This window comes from Rhinopithecus bieti, unplaced genomic scaffold, assembly GCF_001698545.2.
Source record: "Rhinopithecus bieti isolate Rb0 unplaced genomic scaffold, ASM169854v2 scaffold_16559, whole genome shotgun sequence".
In the NCBI taxonomy this organism is placed as follows: Eukaryota; Metazoa; Chordata; class Mammalia; order Primates; family Cercopithecidae; genus Rhinopithecus; species Rhinopithecus bieti.
Window position 1 is genome coordinate 830341 of NW_016808724.1, and position 24101 is coordinate 854441.

At 47.5% G+C, this 24101-nt stretch overlaps 1 protein-coding gene across 1 annotated transcript in view; it reads left to right on the plus strand.

Annotated features, from left to right (window-relative positions):
- The window catches only part of ERICH1 (glutamate rich 1), a 61244-nt gene that overhangs the window by 6354 nt on the left and 30789 nt on the right, over window positions 1–24101 (plus strand). Inside the window, 1 exon segment of the mRNA XM_017887052.1 lies at window positions 9468–9614. Coding sequence (XP_017742541.1) covers window positions 9468–9614 — 147 coding nt within the window.

The following is a 24101-nucleotide window of genomic DNA, read 5'->3' on the forward strand; positions in this document are numbered from 1 at the left end:
AAGCCGGGGAGGGGGGTGGGGGGAGCAGGTATAGGGAAGCCGGAGGTGGGGAGCAGGTACGGAAGCTGAGGGGGGAGCAGGTACGGAAGCCTGGGGGCGGACCAGGTTCGGAAGCCTGAGGAGGGGGAGCAGGTACGGAAGCCAGAGGGTAGGGGAGCAGGTACGGAAGCCGGAGGGGGGGCAGGTATGGAAGCCGGAGTGGGGAGCAGGTAAGGAAGCTGGAGGGGGGAGCAGGTACGGAAGCCGGAGGGGTAGCAGGTATAGCAGCCTGAAGGGGGAGCAGGTACGGAAGCCTGAAGGGGGAGAAGGTAGGGAAGCCGGAGAGGGGAGCAGATACGGAAGCTGGAGGGGGGGAGCAGGTACGGAAGCCGGAGGGGGGAGCAGTTTAGGAGGCGTCACTGCATCAGGGCGTGGGATGAGAAACCACAGCACCCAAAAAGGACCACATGGACCTTCTTGGCTGGTGCAGGGAAGAAGTGGGTTCCAGGAGGCCACAGTGGGGCAGCCGTGGTTCACTGGTGCTCCAGGCAAGGCGGTGTCGGTGCAGGAGGTACTTCCCGGGTTCTGGATTCCACATCCTTGATAGCGTTCCTCAGTGAGCGCAACCTGCCCGTGCAAACAACACCGGGCTTGTCGGTGTGGAATCCCTTATGGGTTGCAAGTTCTTTGGGCTGAATTCAAGACCTATCTAATGAAAAAGCCAATGTGTAATGAAACTGGAAAAAATAAAAATGTTGGAGTAAAAGGTATAGTTTATCTGGTGTCTCCTGATTTTCATCAAGCAACTTGATGAATTGCCTTGCCAGTGACCTCTCAGCATGTTTTAGCCCAGCCTTGTTTCGGTGAGAAAACAACTCCGAGAACTGAGTGGGCTGCCAGAGGGTTGTGCCCTCTCTGGGCAGTGCCAGCCTCTCCGGAAGCCCCTGGGCTGCTCTGCACCCCGCTGGGTGTGTTTGCCAGTTGCTGAATGAAAACTGTTGCAGCCGCCCGTGAAGGTAAAAGATGTTTGTGAGCGCTTCATGAAATGACAGATGCTGGTTATAAAACTACAAGGAAAACTCTGGACAAAGTTCGCGTGGAATATTTCCTTTCTTCTCCTTTTTTATTTGTAGAGATCGGATCTCACTATGTTGTCCAGGCTGGTTCTCAAGTCATCCTCCTGACGCAGCGTCCTGAGTAGCTGGCCTACAGGTGCCCGGCTTTCTTCTTTTTTCAAAGGTTAGAGTTTCCGTAGAAAATGATGATCTGGTGTATTTTCACCTCCTCCGTGAGAATCCCACGTCAGATCGGTCATGGCGGGAGGTTCTAGTGACGTCCCATTCAAGGGTTATTTCTGGTTTAGCGCTTGTTTTTGTTCTTTCTTTTTGATATTTCAGAGCTTGCCTACTTTTGCTTAAATAGTAGCCAGTTATTTTCCCATTTGTCATTCTGTTACAAAACTCCTCGAGAATCTACTACTCGTTGAATTAACATACTGAACTTTTCTTTCTTGTGAAGTGATATAATTCTATTACCAGTTTATTCCTTTATTTCTAGATTATAGTCAAAGGCTAAATACCTTGCCTCATTACAGGGATAAAATGAAAAAAAAAAAAATCCCACCGGGATTATTGTTGTAAAGAAAGCTGTGACTGGGCCAGCATATTTTCAGCAGGCATGTAAACATAGTTTTTACTGAAAAAAGAAAATTCAAACTACCAGATTTTCAAAAAATGCAATAATCCTGATAAATGTTAAATTTAAAATGCTTATTACAATGAGACAGGCAGATGTAGAAGGAAAAAGATCAGCTAGAGCTGCCGTTCACTGAGAGCAGAATTTTTATATTTTCTCTAAACTGATGAAATAATGTGGTTTGTGTGTGTTTTGTGGTTTTAGTGGAAATGTTTTGGGAGATTTCTGAAAGAGGCAGGGAGCAAGCACCTCCAAGCCGGCCATGGTGGAAATTTCTACAGTGATTATTCTGCAATGTGACAGGTGAAGGAGGCAGGCAGCAAGCACCTCCAAGCCGGCCATGGTGGAAATTTCTACAATGGTTATCTCCAGTCTTGTTTTCCATAACAGTTTTTCATTTAAATATGATGTTAGAAGCCTGCTGACTCTTGTTTGAAAATCTAATCACTTTTCCGTTTGTAAATCTGTTAAGTGGAAACTAAAAAGGAATGTTATAAACCGATTTTATTCTCTATGAGTATTAGTCTGTTCTGCATTGCTGTAAAGGAATGCCTGAGGCTGAGTAATTTATAAAGAAAAGAGGTTTACTGGGCTCATGGCTCTGCAGGCTGTACAGGGAGCATGGCGCCAGCACCCACTTCTGGTGAGGTCTCCTTGTGAAGCTGCCGCCCTTGGGGAAGGCAGAGGGGAGCCAGCGTCCTAAGGAGAGAAGGAGAGCAGGAGAAGGCGGAGGTCCCAGCCTCTTAAGCAGCCAGATCTCCAAGAGCTCATCACCATGAGGTGGGCACCAAGCCATTCTCACGGGATCTGCCCCCATGGCCCAGACACCTCCCAGCAGGCCCCCCTTCAACACTGGAGCTCACATGTCACGTGGGATTTGGAGGGGACACAGCCAAACCACATCAGTGTGTTTTCTCCTTCAGTGACTTCACATTGTAAAGTCACTCATGAATATTTGTGGTCTCTCTTATTTTAGTGAATCCCTGTAAGCGTGTGGTCCTGTCGGTTTTACAGCTTCTCCTGAGCATCTGCATTTTGAAATAGGTCCTTTCGAACTGATCTCATTCTTCACATCCCCAAATAAGCTGTGCACGTATTTTCTCTGAAAGTCACACTTTCCCAAGAGACACCAGTTTATAAGGGTGATAGCAAAACTTTTGGAATTTTAGAGAATCACGAATGATCGTTAATTCTAATATTTTCCAGCACCAAGAGTTTCATACCCAACTGTTCGATTTTAAATTCAGCAAGTGCATTTAGGAAGAGTTTAGAATTGAATAGGTTCACTTCCAGGGTCAAACTTTGTTTCTTTGTGAGTTACATATATTTACAGTTTTTCCTAAGTGTCTAATTTCCAAAGAACACTTTACTGAAGGATTTTATTGGTATTTGGCTACGTCTTTGACTTGAGATAGCAAGTGTAGGCAGCAGTCCTTTCTGAGGATTATACCAAAGTGACTTAATTCCCCCGTGAAAGGGACTCATTTCTGCTGAGTGTTGCGGCATGTGAATTTCTGATGGGGTGTTTTTCTGGGCCTTGGCCTTCTGTTGTTGTGTCTCTCATTTCTCAGTGCTGATTGCTTGGCCTTCTTGGTGATTTATTTGTTTTCCTGCAGGTTATTTTTTTCGATTGGCATTAAACACTCAGTCCTCTGCCTTTTTATTTTCCGGTGATTGCTTTTTGATGGGCACTACAGTTTCAAGTTAAAACTTGCTCTTGCTGCTGGAAGCGGAGCACATTGATGAGGTGTGGGAAGGCAAACAGAACCAGCCTCAGGCTTCTGGCAGACATGGAGTCGTTGTGACCACGAGGCACTTTCGTTTGGGCCACACAGCATCGAGGGCTCCGGGAGCTCCTGCCGCACCAGCTGGTCCAGCGCTGTTTTTGTGGGTTCTTTTGTTTTCAACACATTGTAAATTAAACAGAAAAGAGGCTTTTAACCTCTAACTTGATTTTTTTTCAGCCTCCATCTGTAGCTCATAGACATACACACACTTAGGTAAAAACACATTAGATCAAAAGGAGCATTTCAACAAACCAAAAATGACAAATGCTTCACTGTGTTCTGGTTATTCTGGAGGGAAAAAGCCTTTCATTTATGTTCTGCTTTTGGTATTAGTCACCAAGTAGAGCTGGCCCATTGGAAGACAGGCTGTGTTTACAAAATCAGGTCCAGATCTGCAGGAAACCACCAGCAGTTCGTGGGGTCCTCATGTCATTCCTCTAACTATTCCAAGAACCAGCAAGGGCATCAGTGCCATGTAATGTGGTTTTGGTCTAAAACAGCTGATGATTTCTGTGTAAATAAACAGTGTAAGCACTGGTGTTAAAGGCCCTGAGTGCCTGGGCCAGGTGTGTGGGGGCTGCACACTCGGCGCTTGTCAGCTCAGGCGCTAAACCCAAAGTGGCACCGTGTCCGTGAGGTCTCTCCCAGCCCCAGCCTCCATCCTCTCCTCTCTGGGGCTGGGAGGAAGTGACACTCGTCTATGCATCTGCCAGCAATATTAGCTGGTGGAAAGTAATTATTAATATTTAATTTTGCTTTTTAAACTTTGCTCTTTTAAAAACTGATTTTAGAAAGTTAAAAGTATTCTTTAAAAAATACCTTATGATTTATATTTTAGCAGCTGCAAATATTTAGACATGTATATTTGTCAGCAAAGTTATTTTTAGATACCGGGATATTTGTATTAAACTGGGTTAAGATTTATTAAAATTCTTGTTGAAGACAAAATCTCCCACTTTATAATGAGATACCCATTTTGGCATCTATTTGAGATCATCTGTTTTTGTGCCTGTTTACAGGACGCTTTATGAATAATTCACTGGTCATGCATAATATGACACAAAACCGGCCTTTGTCAATATTTAATATCAAAATCATGCTGTAACTCCTGTCAGTGAAGCATTGTGAGGGACACACTCGCCTTTTCTGTAACAAGGCTTTTACCAGAAGTAGCGGGAGCCAGCGTGGCTTTCAGGCTCATTCCAGCGATGGAGCAGACACGGTGACCTCCAGGAGTGTGTGGGCCGCCGGGAAAGATGTTTTCCTTCACGAGGTTCTAGAACACCCGTGCAAGATGGAGGCCCTTCAGCCACAGGTTTCATGAGATACTTAAACCAGTTTAGCCTAGGCTACCGAAAGGTGTTCTTTTTGCTTTAGTTTTTTTGGATGACCATGCTCAAGTTTGAATTTGAAAAGGGACGTTATCTTTCCCATGGCTGTAAACTGTACAGATCTTTATGTGTTGACCGTCGTAAATTAGCACATCCAAATCCCTACGGCCCTCTTCCCATCCCCACCCTCCATGTGAAAACTGTGAAGGACTAAACTTCTATATTTAAATTGTATTATTTGCTTAAGATTTTAAGCAGCCTGTTTTCCTGCATTCTTAAGTAGTTGCATGCTCTTCCTGGCATCCTGATTTATTATCCCAGATATCAGCTTTGTCATCCTGTGTGTTTGTGGCTGACACTGGCACGGTGCGAGCATGCATCCTCATCCTTCCTCATGGGTGCCTCAGCATTCTGCCTTCGGTCATGTCCATGGGTGATGCTGGCATGGTGCGGGTGTGTGTCCTCGTCCCTCCTCGTGGGCACCTCGGCGTCCTGCCGTTGGTCATGTCTGTGTGGCCTGCATTTACCTCTCGGACATCTCATTTGTCTTTGAGGGTGTCCAGGACATTCCTCTTCCTCCAAGGCCTCATTTGTGCAGAGTAGTCGGTGATTTTCAAGGACTGGCGTGATGAGATTTTGTGTTCAGAAGACAAGAGGAGCAAGGTGCACGCCTAGGGCCCCATCCTGCTTTCTAAATATTGGGCTCCTTGGAGAAGAGGCTGGTTCCAGGCCTAGGCAGAGGAAACACAAGATGAGCCTGCGGTACCTTGTAGGGCCTTGTGTGCTCATGGGAGGGCCAGGTGGGCTGGAGGGCGCCGGGTCCACGCTGGAGGGCGCTGGATCCACACTGCGGCAGACCTTGTGGCCAGTGCCGGGACTATTTGAGCAACAAAGTATATGTGGGCAGTACAGGGCGATGGTTTTTGGAACAAATGAAACATCTACGAGTCTTTTAGGTGTTACATAACACAAAGGTAATAATTCAATACATGTGCAAATGCGGGCAGTTCTTCAGTACAGAATTCTGTGTGATAAACACCGAAGGAGTGAGGAAAGGAAGCCACTGAGGAGCCCACAGCCACGTCTTTTGCCAGCAGGACCCACCAGCAGATGCCAGAATTAGTGGGTGAGATTGAGGAGGAAAAGGATCTAGTCCCGAGGTGTCTCCTCCACGGTGTTTGTTGGTTCTAAAGGAAAGAGAGTCACTTGGCCAGGAGAAATCCAGCAGACCTCACAGCACCTGCGGGCAACCGAGGGCGTCAGCGGAGAGAAGCATCCCAGCCGGTTGTGGGCGCCAGCGCCCATCTGCAGTTCTGCAGAAGTGAATGACCTCAGTGTCACCCTGAGAACACTGGACGCAAGTTACAGCAATTCCAAAACATAACTGCTGCAAGAGATGTCACAACGGTGGAGGACGAGGAAAATGGGAGGAAAGTGAGGCCTCGAGGGTGGATGGGGCAGGATCGGAGTCTGGTCGATGCGGGAGCCCACTGTTGGATGAGGGCTCACACAGCCAGGGCTGGGGTGGGGCAGAAACCCAAGTTTTCACGTTGAAACAGCCTCCCTGAGCCTCGCCAGGCCTGGGGCTTTCATGTGGCAAAGCCCCGAGGGTCAGGCTCTCAGCCCTGGCAGTGGCCCCAGGCCCTGGGCTCCCAGTGAGAAGTGAGTCCAGGACCTGCCTAGGTGGTCTATGGGGAAGGAAGCTCCTTAGGAGGGCGTTGGGGCCTCGGCATGTGGCCCGGACCTCCTGGTCTGCATGGTTCTGGGAACCACCCTTCCTGAATCTGCTCGTGCGGCGCCTCAGCAGGCTTGCAGGGGAATTGCAGAAATCCTAGAGGCTGAAGACCCAGAGGCCTTGGGGTTCTGTGGGCCCTGCGCGCTGCGCCAGCTGGAATCATGTAAATCTCTTCCAAGAGAAATGACTGTGTTACAGAAGGCAGAGCCTGTGACTCCCAGGGTGGCCTCTGCCCTGTTAGTTATCCCTGAGAAACCCCTGCCAGCTGTCACTCTGAATTTAAAGCCAACTGACTTTAGATTGTTCCCACCTTCTACTTCCATTTTGGAATTTTTATAAAAATTCTGAATGTACTGTACACCTATATCAGATGTTTTCATTTGAAACATGAAATGTAACAGTATTGTTAGAGAACCACTGTTACTTGGGCTATACATGTAATTTATTGCAGGCACTGGATGGAATTCAGTGAAAATGCTCCCTACCTATCTTTTTTGTTTTAGGCACATTCTTATGTTGCTTTTAGCTCAGAAATCTGCCTCAGGAAACCTTGAAAGACTGTTACCTGGGGCCAGACTCAGTGCGTTCCGACCCGCACCCTGGTGTGTTCTGCGGTGTCTCAGTGCTCTCCGACCCGTACCCTATTGTGTTCTGCAGGGTCTCAGTGCGCTCCGACCTGCACCCTGGTGTGTTCTGCCATTTTCTTTGGGATCAGCTGCCTTGTTTCCACAAACTCTGTCATCTGATGCTTGGTTGGGCCCAACGTCTCCTGGTGGTGGCTGTTTAGTCAGGGCCTGCCCCACTCCCTGGGACTGTCTTGTGCCTGCCCAGCTTCAGGCATTCTGCAGCATTGCCTGGCTCTGACCATTGCCTGGGATTTCTCCGTAGCATTTTCCTAGCTCCAGACACTGGCAGGCAGCTGGGCCTAGGGAGACGACTTCAGCCACATGTCCGCGTTGGCTGCCCCAGGCCCAGCAAGGCTTTAGCTCTGAGCGCCCTGTCCTTGTTTGCAGAATTGGGTGGCTGGTTATGGTTTTGTCTTCGAATTTGTTCTGGTTTGTGAAGATGTTGGATAAAGCTCATCTTATCTGCCCACCATCTCCTCTGCTCATCACCAGGTCGGTCATCTGGCATAGGACATTTTCTTCTTTGACATTTAAAGGAAATGTGACAATTGGATTTGTATCTGAAGTCTTGGAACCTTCTTTTGAACATACCTGGGAGCACTGCAGTACATTTTTAGAAGCATTTCACAGACCGCCTGTTGCTCCCTGAGAGCCAAGGTGTCTCCTCCGGCCCTTTCTGTAGGGGTGAGACCCGCTCACCACGGCCAGCAGGAGCTTTTGAGGTGTCCTGTGCTAGAGCACTTGTGCGTCATATTCAAAAATTAGCGTATGGGGGCCCTCTCATTGCCAGGACCTCGTGAAGACCCCGGGGGCTTAGGGATCACATCGTTTCAGTTCAGGTTTTCCACTTAACCGGAGGTCATTTCCTCCCAGCAAAAGGAGCCTTTGCGCTCACTTGTTGGGAGCCGTGGAGGTGCAGAGTCTCAGGTGAGAGCTCCCGTGTTCGTGATCACACTGCGACCCACTTCCACTGAGCTCTGTGCTCAGGGTTTTCATGGTCCGTCCACGGAGGACACGGGGAGTTCTGGTGAGCGTTGCGTGGAAACCCACACAGTGTTCTTAACAGCGGGGCCTGTAGGAGGGTGATTTCTACCACGTGTTTGTCCGAGAGGCCAGAATTAGGAAGGGTTTGTGCCTTCAGCTACAGTGTCCCCATGTAGGGCCATGGAGCCTCCCTGCCTCGCCTAGAAGCCACCCCCAGCATCTCCTCTCAGGGAGCCCATGACAGATCCCTGCACGCCTCCAGTCAGGCCAAGTCCCCGCCTCCCTGTTCCTAAAGGCACCAGGGACTTGTGTCAGGAGTGCTGATTTCTGCTGTGCGACTTTTGGTTATTCCAGAGCAGCTGTCTTTTTTCTAAATTTTATGAGGTTAAAATAATTCATTTCATTAACTTTTCCCCACACCTTATCCACTATGCTATTTTGAGATCAATGGCTGTTCATTAACCACACTTAGGGCAGAAATATTTATTCATTTTGACAGTTTGTCCCCACAGTTTAAACAATGTAAACAAAAACAAGCAAAGTAAAGAATCTCTGTTTAGTGGCTAAACCGCGTCAGGTGCACGGAATTCTCCCCAGTCGCAGTTGTTGACACATTCAGTTTAAGGGAGAGAGTGCAGACCACGAGTTCCCAGAGGACGTGGGGTGGTGCCTGCCCTGCCTGAGAGCCCCCCACACCTGCTCCATTCACACACCTGGCTCCAGGTGCTGTGGGCCACTGACACCATCCACCCAGGACCACAGCCCCACTGACAGGGGTCACGGCCTGCATGTGCCTCAACCTCACAGGGAGGAACCAAGCGACCTGGAGCCAGAGGTAGCACCTGCTGGCAGTGCACAGCCTACTGGACTCAGGGTGATGCCCTGTGGAGAGGGTCAGTTGATGGCAGGATGGTGAGGGGTCCTCTAGGGTCAGCCTCAGGAGTTTCTCTGAGGGGCAGAGTCTGGGGGATCCCAGTGTGCAGTACCCAGAGTGGGAGGACCGCGGACTTGGGTCTCCAAGGGGCAGAGTCTGAGGGATCCCGGTGTGCAGTGCCCAGAGCGGGAGGACCGGGGACTTGGGTCTCTGAGGGGCAGAGTCTGGGGGATCCCGGTGTGCAGTGCCCAGAGCGGGAGGACCGGGGACTTGGGTCTCCGAGGGGCAGAGTCTGGGGGATCCCGGTGTGCAGTGCCCAGAGTGGGAGGATCGGGGACTTGGGTCTCCGTTGGTGCTTTCAGGATGTGTTTGTGTGGCGTAAAAGGCATGTGTGATTCAGTAAACTGCATAACTGGTTCCTTTTCTTCCTTTTCTTTTCATCGGTTGTCCATACAGTGTTTGTTGAGAAGGTGCTGCAGAGACTTTTTCCTCGGGTTCCAAGTGGCCAAGGAAAGAGGGAACCCCAGACGCTGGCTGTCCAAAATCCACCAACAAAAGTGACCTCTGAGAAAGTGAGTCGGAAACATGCTCAGCCTTTGACAGGTGAGGTTGTCTGCAGATGTGGGTGGGTCTCAGGGACTGAAATTAATCTCTGTCATCATCACTTGCCCTGGAGAATGTATCTTCTGGGCCTTGGGCTTCTGTCTGCAGATCTGCACAGGGCCTGCAGCAGGTGGGCAGGGCAGGCATCACTGTCCACACAAGCTCTGCCAAGGCCCCTGTGGACTCCCCAGCCAAGGCCAGGTCAGGGTACTGCCTTTTTGGGGTTATTTACTCGTGTGCTCTGAAGATGCCATTTGGACTATAACTCGGGTTTGGCCCAGCCTTCCTGTCCTCTGAGGAAAACAGGCGCCTTCCCCACCACAACACCATGTCTCCAGTCACTGTGGTGGCCTCCTTGACCCCGTTAGCTTGTACCCACTCAGGGACAGGCTTCTGATGTTCTTGTCCCGTGGTCTTTGGCAGACATCTGTCCCATGACAGTCCCACGTAAGCTCTTGGTGGCTGCAGGATCATCCGCCATGAGGGTCCCATCAGCTCCAATCCCTGCAGTGCAGCTCCACTCACTTGTGAGACTGTGAGAGACCCCCGCTGAGAGACACGGGAAGAGACCACCTGTGTGTGGCATGTCCTACTGAGAGACACGGGAAGAGACCACCTGGGTGGAGCGCATCACACTGAGAGATGCAGGCAGAGACCACCTGGGTGCAGCACATCCCACTGAGAGACACAGGAATAGACCACCTGTGTGTGGCACATCATACTGAGAGACGCTGAAGAGACCACCTGGGTGGAGCACATCCCACTGAGAGACATGAGAGTAGACCGCTTGTGTGTGGCACATCTCACTGAGAAATGCGGGAAGAGACCACCTGGGTGCAACACATCCCACTGAGAGACACGGGAATAGACCACCTGGGTGCAGCACATCCCACCGAGAGACACGGGAATAGACCGCTTGTGTGCAGCATATCCCGCTGAGAGATGCAGGAGAAGACCACCTGGGTGCAGCACATATGGGCGGGTCCATTCTGTTCCGCAGTAAACACATAAGTCCGTAAAGCCAGACGTGGGTTCCTGGGTGCCATTTCTGGGGATCTCGTTCGTGTTTCTTTAGCGGTGGTCTCTCACTGGGCATTTGTTCGCCATGCATTTGTGTTCCTGAGAGCTGCACGGTCTCTGGTTTTCACACACCTTATAATGGAGCCATGCAATGGGATCTCAACAGGCAGTCCTTGTCATCCCACAGATCACCTTCCAGCCCCACAGGTCAGATCTCCGTTGACTGTGAACACGTTTTCCCACAGACGTAATATTCTGTGTGGTGATTCCATTTCCAGGCCCCCTCAGAAATCCTGTCTAGCCTGCGATGTGATGAGTGCCACGGACACCATTCTGGTCCAGGATTGAAGACAAGTGAGAAGGAAAAGGTTTCCTTCATGTCTCCTAGATACGGGGTTACACTAAGCATGCTTTTCCTGTGGGACAAATCCATGTATTCCATGTTCCTTTCTGCATTTTTCCCATATGGCTTAATGTTTTCAAATGGTACAAGCTCCCAGTGTAGTAGGATAACATTCCAGTTAAGGAGTAAGTGACTGCTGTTGGGCATATTTTTACCTTTTAAAGAATATACCTGTTAAAGGCTGAATTGCCCCTCCCCACAACCGCCACCAGCAAATTTGTAAGTTGAAGCCCTAACCCCCCGTACTTCAGAATGTGACTGTATTTGGAGATGGGGTCCTGAAGTTGATTAAGGGTCAGTGAAGTCGTCAGGGTGTGCCCTAATCCAATATTACCGGTGTCCATATTAGAAGACGAGATCAGGACACGCATACGTACAGAGGCTTGACCCTGTGACAACAGAGAAAACAGCATTTGCAAGCCAAGGTCCAAAACCAGCCCTGCTGAGACCATGACCTTGGCCTTCCAGTCTTCCAGGCTGTGAGAGAACAAATGTCTGTTGTTGAGTTCACTCAGTCCATGGGGCTTGGTAATGGCAGCCCTAGAAAGCTAATGCACTGTCCATTGTGCCTGTTAGAAATGTTCTTGCTTTTTCAATCAGCATAACAAAGTTTTTAAAGAAAACGCAGGTAATGAAAATCTGAAAGAAGCAACAAAAAAGACTTCTGGAACTAATAAAGGATTATAGTGGGGTTGTATGATACAAGGTTAATACACAGAAGTCAACTGCTTTCCTATATGTCAGCAAAGAACAACTGGAACCCAGCACTTTGAGAGGCCAAGGCAGGCGGATCACAAGGTCAGGAGATTGAGACCATCCTGGCTAACACAGTGAAACCCTGTCTCTACTAAAAATACAAAAAATTAGCCAGGCATGGTAGCGCACACCTATAATCCCAGCTACTCGGGAACCTGAGGCAGGAGAATCACTTGAATCCGGGAGGCAGAGTTTACAGTGTGCCAAGATTGCACTACTGCACTCCAGCCTGGGCGACAGAGCAAGACTCCGTCAAAAAAACAAAACAAAACACAGTATCATTTATATTACCATCACCCTCCCCCCATAATAACATATTTTGGTGTAAATCTAACAAATGTGTACAGCATCTATATGAAGAAACTATAGAATTCTGATGAAAGAAATCAAAGAAGACTAAAAATTGAGGAGATATTCCATGTTCCTGGATAGGAAGACTCAATATTATAGAGATACTCATTCGTCCTAACTTGATATACACATTCAATACAATCCTGATTAATATCCCAGCAAGTTATTTTGTGAATATTGATAAACTGATTCTAAAGTTTAGATGGAGAAGCAAAAGACTAAAAATAGCCAGCAGAATATTAAAGGAGAAAAATAAAATCAAAGGACTGGCATTACCTGACTTCAAGACTTACTTACCATAAATCTACAGTAATCAAGACAGTGTGTTGTTGGCAAAAGAGTAGACACATAGATTAATGGGACAGAATAGAGAGTACAGAAATAGACCCACATAAATAATACTGACTTAGGTCATTTGATAAAGGAGCAAAGGCTATTCAGTGAATGGTCTTTTCAACAAATAGTGCTGGCACAACTAGACATCCACATGCATAAAAATATAGACACAGACCTTAAATCTTTTACAAAAAAAACTTGTTAAAAATGGATCTGGGCTGGGTGTGGTGGCTCACGCCTATAATTCCAGCACTTTGGGAGGCTGAGGCAGGCAGATCACGAGGTGAGGAGATCAAGACCATCCTCACTAACACGTTGAAACCCCATCTCTACTAAAAATACAAAGATCAGCTGGGTGGGGTGGCACACACCTGTAGTCCCAGCTACTCGGGAGGCTGAGGCAGAAGAATCGCTTGAACCCGGGTGGCAGAGGTTGCAGTGAGCTGAGATGGTGCTACTGCACTCTAGACTGGGCTACAGAGCAAGACTCCATCTCAAAAACAAGGATCTTAGACCGAAGTGTAAAATGCAAAACTATAAACTCTTAGAAGATAATATGGGAGGCAATCTAGGTGCCCTTGGGTTCAGCAGTGACTTTTTAGCTACAACACCAAAGGCTTGATCAATCAAAGAAAGAATTGATTAGTAGATGTCCAGCTGATAACTTGGACATCATTAAAATTAAAATGTTCTGTTCTGCAAATGACACTGTCCAGAGAGTGCAGAGACAGGCCACAGACTTAGAGAAAATATTTTCAAAAGACATATCTGACAAAGGACTGTTATTCAAAATGTTTCAAGAATTCTTCAACTTAAGAAAATGGGCCAAAGATGTGGACCTCACCAAGGAAAATATGGTGCAAATAATCCTATGTAAAGATGTTTCACATCGTATGTCATCGGGGAAATGCATATCAAGACAATGAGACACCATCACACACCTACTAGAGTAGACAAAATCCAGAACTGACACCACCAAATGCTGGAGGCACAGGAACTCTCATCACTGTAGGTGGGAATGCAAAACAGGGCAGCCACTTTGGAAGACAGTTTGGTAGTTTCTTACACAACTAAACATATTCTTACCTGTATGATCCAGCAGTTATGCCCCTTTTCATTTATCCAAATAGATGGAAAACGTCGATAAACCTGCACGTGGATGTCGATAGCAGCTTTATTCATAACTGCCAAAACTTGGAAGCAACGAAGATGTCCTTCAGTAAGTGAATGAATAAGCAAATTGTGGTGCATCCCGACAACAGAAAATTATTCAGGGCTAAAAAGAAATGAACGATCAAGCCGTGAAAAACACGACGGGACCTTGAACGCTTATTGCTGAGTGACAGACGCCAATCTGCAAAGGCCACACACTGTGATTCCAACTCTGTAACTCTGTGGAAAAGCAGAACCGAGGAGACCCTGAGAAGATCAGTGGCTGCCGGGGACTGGGAGGAGCAGGTGGAGCGCAGAGGACTTGCAGGACGGCGAAACCGCCCTGTATGATGCCGCCATGGTGGGCACATCTCATTCTGCATTTGCTCCAACTCAGGATGTACGAGAGTGAACCACAATGTAAACTGCAGACTGGGGTGGCAACAGTGTGTCAGCGTCAGTTTACTGATGATAGCAACGTACAACTCTCATGGTGATGGTAATGGGGAGCATGTGCACTGTCATGCCTTACAAGGAGCAGGCCGTCCCTAACATTTCCTGTTTTTCTCTGAATTTTACTGAACCAACATTTTTAATCTTTTCTAAAATTGTATTTTAGGGTCGATTTGCTTTTTCTTTGCTGTAACCTAACAAAAGTTTTAAAGGTGATCGTTCACCAATAACATCTGGTGGTAGGAAGATGAAATTAGGTGGGGTGGTTGAAGCTGTATGTATGGATGGATGATGGATCATTTCTAAGTGAAAAAATAATATCTGTAAATTCCAGGCCAGTTTCCTTCTAGAAGATATGTGTTTTCTTGCCTAAAGTGATTGGCTTTTCACTTTTAAAATCACTATTTAAAAATAAACACTTTCAGACCTCCTTTTCTCTCTGGAATTGTCAGGAGACAATTCTTCGCATCACTATTCCTGTTTTATTTTACTGAGTTACGCACTCATGCAGCAGTAGCATATGGGAAGCTTACAGTGTCAGGATGATTATTTCAAGTTGGTGTTGAAAGATTCTGATTTGTAACTGGCTGGTCCATTGTGATTCTGACAAAGCACTTGGCCTTTGAAGTTGTTGGTGATCCTTTGGGTGACATCTTTTCACAGAGCTTCAGCATTCAACCACTTTGTTTCAGTGGCATTTGTAAGATACTGTTTAATACACAGATGTTGAATTAAAAGTCAAAATACTGATGTGAGTTGACCTAGTCTCACAGGGTAAAAAATTGTTTTTCCAGGGAGCAAATGAGAAGGTCGGGTGCACAAGCCTTTTGCTGAACCATTGGAGCCATGTCCAGGTGGAGGTGCCAGCGCAGAGTCAGGACGGGTGGGCACACCCCAGAAAAACAGACTATGGCCCTTGAGGGAGGACCCCGCAAGGGTGAGCGTGCAGACGCTGCCCCTGCTTTGGTTCCCTTGGTGACATGGTCTCCCATGTGATTTTGGAGGGTTCACACTCTGGTCTATCAAGTCTAATGTCCTTGGGTGAGTTCCCTGGACACTTTAGACCCTTAAATTACAAGCAACCAAAACCACTTGGCCCTGGCTTAGAAGGGAATTTGTGATGATGAGGTCATGTCACAAGGACGAGATAGATAAGGCTGCACCCCAGAAAGGTAGCCTAAAATTTACCATTTCAAATTAACCAATTCAAAGTATACAATTTAGTGCTTTTTAGTATATTGACACTGTTGTACAACCATTCCATTACCACCATCTAATTCCAGAAAATTCTTACTACACCAGAAAGAAACACCTTGGCCGGGCACAGTGGCTCACCCTGTTACCCCAGCACTTTGGGAGGCCAAGGTGGGTGCCTAGGAGTTGGAGACCAACCTGGGCAACATGGCGAGTCCCCGTCTCTACCAAAAAGTGCAAAAATTAGCCAGGTATGGTGATGTGCACCTATAGTCCCAGCTACTCAGGAGGCTGAGGTGGGAGGGTCATTTGAGCCTGAGAAGTCAAGACTTCAGTGAGCCAAGATTGTGGCACTGCATTCCAGCTTAAGCAACACAGTGAGACCCTGTCTCAAAAAAAAAAAAAAAAAAAAAACTCCTTATCCCTTAACCACTCAGCCCCCGTTCCCCACTCTCTCTAGCCTCTGGAAACCAGTAATCTGTTTTCTTTATAGATCTATCTGTTCTGAATATGTCATATAAATGGAATCATACAACGTATGACCCTTTGTGTCTGGGTTTTTTCATGTAGCATAATTTTTTAAAGGGTCATTCCTGTTGTAGCATGGGTCAGAACTCACTTGCTTTTTTAAGGCTAATATTCCATTGTGTGGATGGGCCACATTGTGTTTCTCCATTCATCAGCTGATGAACGTTCGGTTGCTTCTCCTTTTTAGCTGTTGTCAGTCATGTTGCTGTGAGAATCCACGCACATGTTTTTGTGTGGCCTGGCGTGGACGTATGTTTTCGATTCTCTTCAGTTTATACTTAGGAGTGGAAATGCAGGGTCAAGTGGTAACTCCAAGTTTATTTTTTTCAGAAACAACTGGACTCTTCCACAGCAACTGAACCATGTTACATGCCCACCAGCATTGTATAAAGGTTCTCGTTTCTCTACGTTACATGCTCACTAACACTTCTTTTTTTTTTTTTTTTTTTTAAGATAATAGCCACCCTTGTAGGTGTGAACTGGTATCTCATTGTGGTTTTGCATTTTTCCGATGACTGAGGATGTTGAGCATCTTTTCCTGCGTGTTGTCCTTTTGTATATCTTCTTTAGAGAACTATCTGTTTACATCCTTTGCCCAGTTTTAATTGGATTGTCTTTCTGTTGCTGAGTTGTAGGAGTTGGTTGTACATTCTCCATACTGAGTCCTCATCAGATACTTGATTTGCAGATATTTTCTTCCATACCATGAGTTATTTTCTCTATGGGGTCCTTTAAAGCCCCAAAGTTTTTAATTTTGATAAAGTTCAATTTATCTAATTTTTTTTTTGTTGCCTTTGATTTTTATATCATATTTAAGACATCATTGCCTAATCAAAAGTCACAAAGATTTATGCCTAGGTTTTCTTCTAAGAGTTTTATAGTTTTAGCACTTATGTGTAGGTCTTTGATCCATTTTCAGCTGATGTTTGTGTATGGTGTGAGGTAGAGCTCCAACTTCCTTCCTTTGCATGTGGGTATCCAATTGTCATAACACCACTTGTGGAAGACATCATTTCCCCATCAAGTGGACTTAGCACTCTTTGAAAATCAGTTGGCAGCCGGGTACGGTGGCTCACACCTGTAATCCCAGCACTTTGGGAGGCTGAGGTGGGTGGATCACTTGAGGTCAGGAGTTCGAGACCAGCCTTGGCCAGCGTGGTGAAACCCCATCTCTACTAAAAATACAAAAATTAGTCAAGCACGGTGGCAGGAGCCTGTAGTCCCAGCTACTTGGGAGGCTGAGGCAGGAGAATCACTTGAACCCGGGAGGCAGAGGTTTCAGTCAGCCGAGATCACACCACTGCACTCCAGCCTGGGTGACAGAGTAAGACTCCGTCTAAAAAAAAAAATCAGTTGGCCACAGATGTGGGGTTTATTTCTGGACTCTCAATTCTATTCCATTGATTTATGTCCATTCCGTGTCTGTACCATCCACCATCTTGTTTTGACTGCTGTAGCTGTGTACTAAGTTTTGAATTGAGACGTGTGGGTCCCTCTACTTTGTTCTTTTTCAAGACTCAGGGTCTCTTGCAATTCCGTATTAATTTTAGGATCTGCATGTCAATTTCTGCAAAAAAAAAAAAACCATTTGAAGTTTTGATGGGTCCGCACGAGTTTGTAGAGCACTGGGCAGTATTGTCTTCTTGACAATATTACGTTGTCCGGTCCCTGACTTTATGATGTCTTTTTATTCAATGAAGTCCTCTTTAATTTCTCTCAACCATATTTTGTAGTTTCAGACTGTAGTTTCTTTTTTTTTTTTGAGACGGAGTTTCACTCTTGTTGCCCAGGCTACAGTACAATGGCATGATCTTGGCTCACCACAACCTCCACCTCCCGGGTTCAAGTGATTCTCCAGCCTCAGCCTCCCGAGTAGCTGGGATTACAGGCATGCGCCACCACGCCCAGCTAAATTTTTTTTTGTATTTTTTTAGTAGAGATGGAGTTTCTCCGTGTTGGTCAGGCTGGTCTCGAACTCCCAACCTCAGGTGATCTGCCTGCCTTGGCCTTCCAAAGTGCTGGGATTACAGGTGTGAGCCACTGCGCCTGGCCTTATCTTTTTTTATATTTTTCCTTCCTGTACTTCCAGGACATAGAAAAGTTTTACCCTTTTTTAAAAAGTTTATTCCAAAGTATTTTATTCTTTTTAGTGCTATTGTTTAGTGGAATTGCTTTTTCTTTGTTTTCTTTTGGGAACGTTCGGTGTTTGTGTGTGAAAATGCAAGGGATTTTGTGCATTGACCTTGTATCCTGCAGTTTTGCCGAACTAGTTTATTAGCTCTTACAATTTTGTTGTGGATTCCTTAGGGTTTTCTATATACAGTCACACATCACTTAACAATGATAATGCGTTCCAACAAATGCATCCTTAGAGGATTCCATTGTTGTGTGAGCAAAGTCTGCTTACACACAGGAGATGGTGGAGCCGGCTGCAGGCCTGGGCTGTGTGGCACAGCCTGTTGCTCCCAGGCTGCTTGCCCGGTCAGTACATGCCTATGCTGTAACACGATGGTGAGTGTTCATGTATCCAAACATTAAAGAGGTACGGAAAGTGCGGTGTTACCATCTTCAGGGTCTGCGTTATCTTGAGGCTTTGCCATCCCACATGCAGCCAGCCCTTCACCAGCGTCTTGTGTGGTGCATCACGGTGCAAGGTGCTGTCATCTGTGATTTCAGGTAGTTTTACTTTTTCCTTTGTGAGTGAAGATAGTTGTACTTTTCCCTGTCTAGTCCGGATGCCCTTTGCTTCCTTTTGTTGTTGTTGTTGACTAATTGCCCTGGCTAGAAGTTGTACTATGATGTTGACAAAAAGTGCCACGAGTGGGAATCCTGGTCTCATTCCCGATCTTGAGGAGGAAGCATCCCCGTTTTCACCATCCTGTATGATGTTAGCTGTGGGTTTCATACGTGGCCTTTATCACGTTGAAGACGTTCCCTTCTATGCCCAGTTTATTCTTTTTTTTTTTTTTTAATCATGAAAGAGCAGCATATTTTTTGAAGTGCTATGCCTTGGAAATGTTAAAGGAAAAATGTTATAATTTACTTGCACCTGGAAAAAGAGAAGTCTTGGCCAGGGGCAAAATGATGAAATCACAACAAAAAAGGTAAGAACCATGGGTCACTTCTGCACGGGCCATCGCGCAGGGTCCGTTGAGATGCATGTCCAGGAGGAAGCCTGCTGGATATCAGGGCTGGGCTGAGTGGTGTGCTGTGAGGGACAGGAGGCAGCCAGAAGAGGAACAGTGCCCACATCCATCCTTGGACATGAGATGGAGGAAAATGTTCTTGTACAGTTAGGACAAAGCATGGTAATTATGGCGATGATTTAACCAGTTGATTGATATTTGTTCACGTTACACGATCTGTTTCTTTGGTTCTAGAAGAGTGTTGATAATTCCATTTGTCCCAAAGATAAGACTGATTTGTCAACAACCAAAATAACCAGGGTGTGCGCATTTCGGTAAATTTCTTTCACTGAAGAGCCCATATTGAACTTTATTTTTAAGTTGTCAGTTATATGTTGCATATATTTTAGATTCAAATAATTCTCCAGGAATTATTATTAAAAACAGCAGTGTTCTGCCCATCACTCCAGTCACACACCCTCCAGCTCTGCAGCGGCTGCTCTGGGGTAAACTACCCCCGTTTCAGAGTCACACACTTACACTGTTGCTTCCTGTTTTCTTCTTTTTTGGCAGGGAAGGAGAGGATTAAATCTTATGTATTGACTTTGGAAACTAAGGATTTCCCTTTTTTTTTTAAGCACCTTCCCCCACCATGGATGCATATTTTTTACAACCCCTGTCCTTCCAATATAATTTTTTCAAAATGTTTGTACATCAGTATTGTTTACATGTTTATGTCTCCGTAAATATAGTTTCTTGCTGACTTACGTAACACATGATTATTCCATTTTGTGAAACCTTTCGTGGCGTGAGCGGAGCTTTAGTAGAGTTAATAGTTTTCTTGGATTTTTGCATTTTCTCCTAAATACTTAATAGTGCTAATTTTTCCCCGCACCTCCCTGTCCTTGTTCTATGGTCAGACACATTCAGGGCTCAGTGAGCTTCATCTTTCGTGGCCTCTTCCAGACCATTCCACCCCCAAGCATGGGCCGCCCCCAAGTTCTTGCTGTAACTCCCCGTCTCGCCTCTCCCAGGGGCTTCCTTTGCTATCCTGGCCTCAGTCTTTTCATTTCTTGGGTTTGCTTCCATTTTGTTGAAACACATTCCCTAGTAACTTCCTGGAAAATGGTTTTTGGGAGATAAATATTTTAGAATCTTGAAGGTCAAGTGTACCTTAATTCTTGTACTTAAAATTTGTTTTTTGGGGTGTAGAATTCTGGGCTAAATAATTGCCTCACACTTTAAGACTTTTAACATCCATTGTCGCTGGAGAAGGCAGTTGCCTTTCTGGTTCTCGATTCCTTTGGCTACGAGCGGTTTTCCTCCCTCGCAGCAGTTTGCAGTTTTGCTTCTGGCTTTCATGTGGTGGAGCTTGATGCTGCGGTCTTGAGCGTGGTCTGTTTTTATCTGCCGTGGCCTCCGTAGTCTGGGCACGTGTGCCGCTCTCTTGTTTCCTTGATCATTTCCTGCTCTTTGCTTTCAATCTTCAGTTTACAGGATTCCTGTCATTCAGACATTGAGTCTCCCAATAGAGTCCCCTTTTTTCTTCTCCCTGATTTTTTATGGTTTAGTGGTTTAAGGCCACTTTCTGGGAGATTTTCTCAAACTTCATCTTCCACCCTTCCTGCTGCACCCTTCATTTCTGTCATTGCATCTCAGAGTTGGAGCGGGAAGGAGGAGAAGAAGGGTCTCCCACACTCTCTGTGGACAGGTTCTCCCTCCCTGTTTATCTTATGGGGACTTTGCCTTCAGTTGTGGTGTCGGAGGCTCCCGGGGGCCAGACCTGGCCTTTGCAGAGAATGAGTTCTGGTCTCCCACCGGTGGTGGGGAGGCTTCCACAGCCTGCCTGCACCCCTTTTCCTCCCCACTTCCAGGCTCCCTGGCAGCCCCACTGGAGCAGGTCTCGTGTCTGATGTGTTTCGGCTGCCATTGTAGGACTCAGAATCCTGTCTACTTTTCACCTTCCAACACTGTATTTTTTTCATCTGTCCTTCCTTTGTCCTCTGTGTGTTGCAAACCCACTTACTCTCATTTTGGTGGGGCCTTGGGAGGAGGATGGGGTGTGTGCATTTGTTCTGTCCTGCACCTTCATCTTACTGACATGCCATTAACAGATAGGATGGGTTCATTTCTGTCCACTTGGCTGTGCTGAACTGCGGTTCCCACAGTTCCCTCCCCGAATGTTCCTGGTTACGGGGGGCCACGGGAGGCTCTTCTGCCTGAAACTCGGAAGGTGGACGTAAGCCCTTTTAGTTTCCGGCTCCTGGGGGTGGAAGCTCACCGCAGCTCACGTGCATTGTTGCAGACTTGCTGCCTGCCTGGGTGCTGTGGGCAGTTCTGGGCCTCCAGGTCTCTGCAGCTTCTTGGGCCCTCCTTCAGCTGACCCCAGGCCTGTGGGGTACCTGGCCTGAGTAGGACACCTGCTGCTACCGTCAGCAGCAAGGACTGAGACAGGCTTCCGCCTGGTTCCCTGGGCGTCCAGCTCTCGCTCCTGCGTTCTGGCTTCCGCCCTGCCCCTCTGCGTCCATCACCAAGGCTGTGCGAGCCGAAAGGGTCCACTTTGGCGGGTCTTGGCCGTTAGCTGCGGGCACTAGTGTTACCCCCACACAAGATGCAAACCCTCCTGCGGAGTCGTGACCGTCCCGTCACAGAACCTGGTGCTGAGTGTGATGAGAGTGAATCCTGCCGCACGGACTGCACCGTCCGGCCTCTTTCATGTTTTGCTTTCGATTGTGCTTACTGTCCATTTGCATTTCTTCTTCTAAGTGTCTGTTCAAGTCTTTTCCGTCTTGGCTGGAAGTGGGAGGTGCCTGCTCCTGTGGTTTCTGATATCTTTCTCTGTCTTGTGTGTCTGCACTTGGGGAGTTTCCCTGGGGTGTGTACCTAGAGAGGTGTTGGTTGTACATTTCAATGGAGGGACAGATTCCCAGCTTGTCTTTGAAGCAGCTGTGCCACTGTGTGCCTACTTGACTCTCCCGGCATTCTTGTTTCTCCAGGGCCCGGTTAATCCGCAGTCTCACTAATCGAGTGTGAGGTTTCTGTTTCTTATTCAATGCACATTACCTAGCTAACGAAACTAACTGGACAGCCTTTCACGCCTCCTGACCATCTGCCTTTGCCCGTGTTTCTTTGACATACCCCAGAGCAGCTGGGAAGCTGAGGCACAGATGCGGGCCTGGGACAGAGCCGCTGCCAATTTGTCTTACCAATTTCTGGGGTTCTTTAGATGCTCCAAAGCCCAGCAAACACCTTTTCTTATGGATTGCCTTTTCTTTTCTTTTGTTTTTTGTTTTTTGTTTTTTGTTTTTTTTTTTTTTTTTTTTTTTTTTTTTTTTTGAGATGGAGTCCTGCTCTGTCGCCCAGGCTGGAGTGCAGTGGTGTAATCTCAGCTCACTGCAAGCTCCGCCTCCTGGGTTCAAGCGATTCTCATGCCTCAGCCTCCTGAGTAGCTAGGATTTCAGGCGCCTGCCACCACACCCAGCTAATTTTTGTATTTTTAGTAGAGACGGGGTTTCACCATGTTGGCCAGGCTGGTCTTGAACTCCTGACCTCTTGATCCGCCCACCTCAGCCTCCCAAAGTGCTGAGATTACAGGTGTGGGCCACTGTGCCTGGCTACCTTTTCATTTGTAAAAACGTCAGTGTCTTCCATTGTTTAGAAGTTGATATAATGTGACTTCATCTTTAATTTCATAGTTTTTGTGTTTTAAGAAATCTTTATCTAAAATCTACCTCAATAGCAAAGATATTTTATACTTTTATGCAAAAAAAATACACGTATCGTAGTTAGACAGTGTTTGCCCTTGCAGTTGTTGTCTGGTGTGAGTTGGTGGTCCGACTCGGCGCTGCTCACCTGGGGCTGCAGTTTCCTCAGCCCTCTGTGCTGGGCCAGCCCTCGTGGCAGCGGCTCTGTCCCAGGCCCGCGTCTGTGCCTCAGCTTCCTAGCTGCTCTGGGGTACGGCATGCTCCCATCCTACGGTGTGCTCCCATCCGGCAGGGCAGACCCGTTGGTACTGCGTGCTCCCATCCGGCAGGGCAGACCCATGGGTACGGCGTGCTCCCATCCGGCAGGGCAGACCTGTGGGTATGGCGTGCTCCCATCCGGCAGGGCAGACCCGCCCACCTGATTCTTCTTCAGCCCTTGCTCTGCCCTTCCTGGCCGTTGGCTTTTCCATGTGTATTTTAAAATCAGGTCAAGTTGCAGCATTTGTGTCATTGGTGGATGGTTTGGGGACAGTTCACATTGTCCATGATACTGCATGCAGCGTGGTTGGCACCTGCACTTCCTTTCGGCTGCTTTTCCTCCTCCTTTTTTGGGCCAGATTGCGCTTGTCTTGAGAGCTCGGCTTGCATTTCAGGAAGGTTTGCTGTGTTTTATCTGGCATTGTTAAGTATTTTTCAGGAGAGTTTTTCCTATTATCTTATCTGCCATGTGGAAGCCTCTTATAAAGGAATATTTTACCAAGACTGTGATTAGCTGGTTAAGAGTCTGTGAAAGACAGCAAACCACATCTGCACGGAGGAGCCCATCCGATGGGGCCAGGACCTCCACGGCTGAGCACCTTCTCAGAGCAGCCACGAGGTAGTGGGACCTTTTATGGCCCAGGAAACAGCACAGGAAACAGCTGGTAACGAGTTGTAGCTTGGAAGCAGGGTAGTGAGGACTGAGTGGAGCTTTCGGGCGTGTGCATGTGTGTGGGTCTGTGCGTGTGTGCGGGTCTGTGTGTGTGTACAAGTCTATGCACCTGTGCGGGTCTGTGCACCTGTGTGGGCCTATGCGTGTGGGCAGATCTGTGCGCATGGGCGGAACTGTGTCCATGTGCGGGTCTGTGCGCCTGTGGGAGTCTGTGCACGGATGCGGGTCTGTGCACTTTTGCGGGTCTGTGCGCGTGTGTAGGTCTGTGTGCGTGTGTGGGTCTGTGCGTTGTGCCGGTCTGTGCGCATGTGCGGGTCTGTGCGCCTGTGTGGGTCTGTGCCCTTTGTGGGTCTGTGCGCGCATGTGGGTCTGTGCGCGTGTGTGGGTCTGTGCCTTGTGCCGGTCTGTGCGCGCATGTGGGTCTGTGCGCGGGTGTGGGTCTGTGCCCTTTGTGGGTCTGTGCGCGTGTGCGGGTCTGTGCGTTGTGCCGGTCTGTGCGCGCATGTGGGTCTGTGCGCGGGTGTGGGTCTGTGC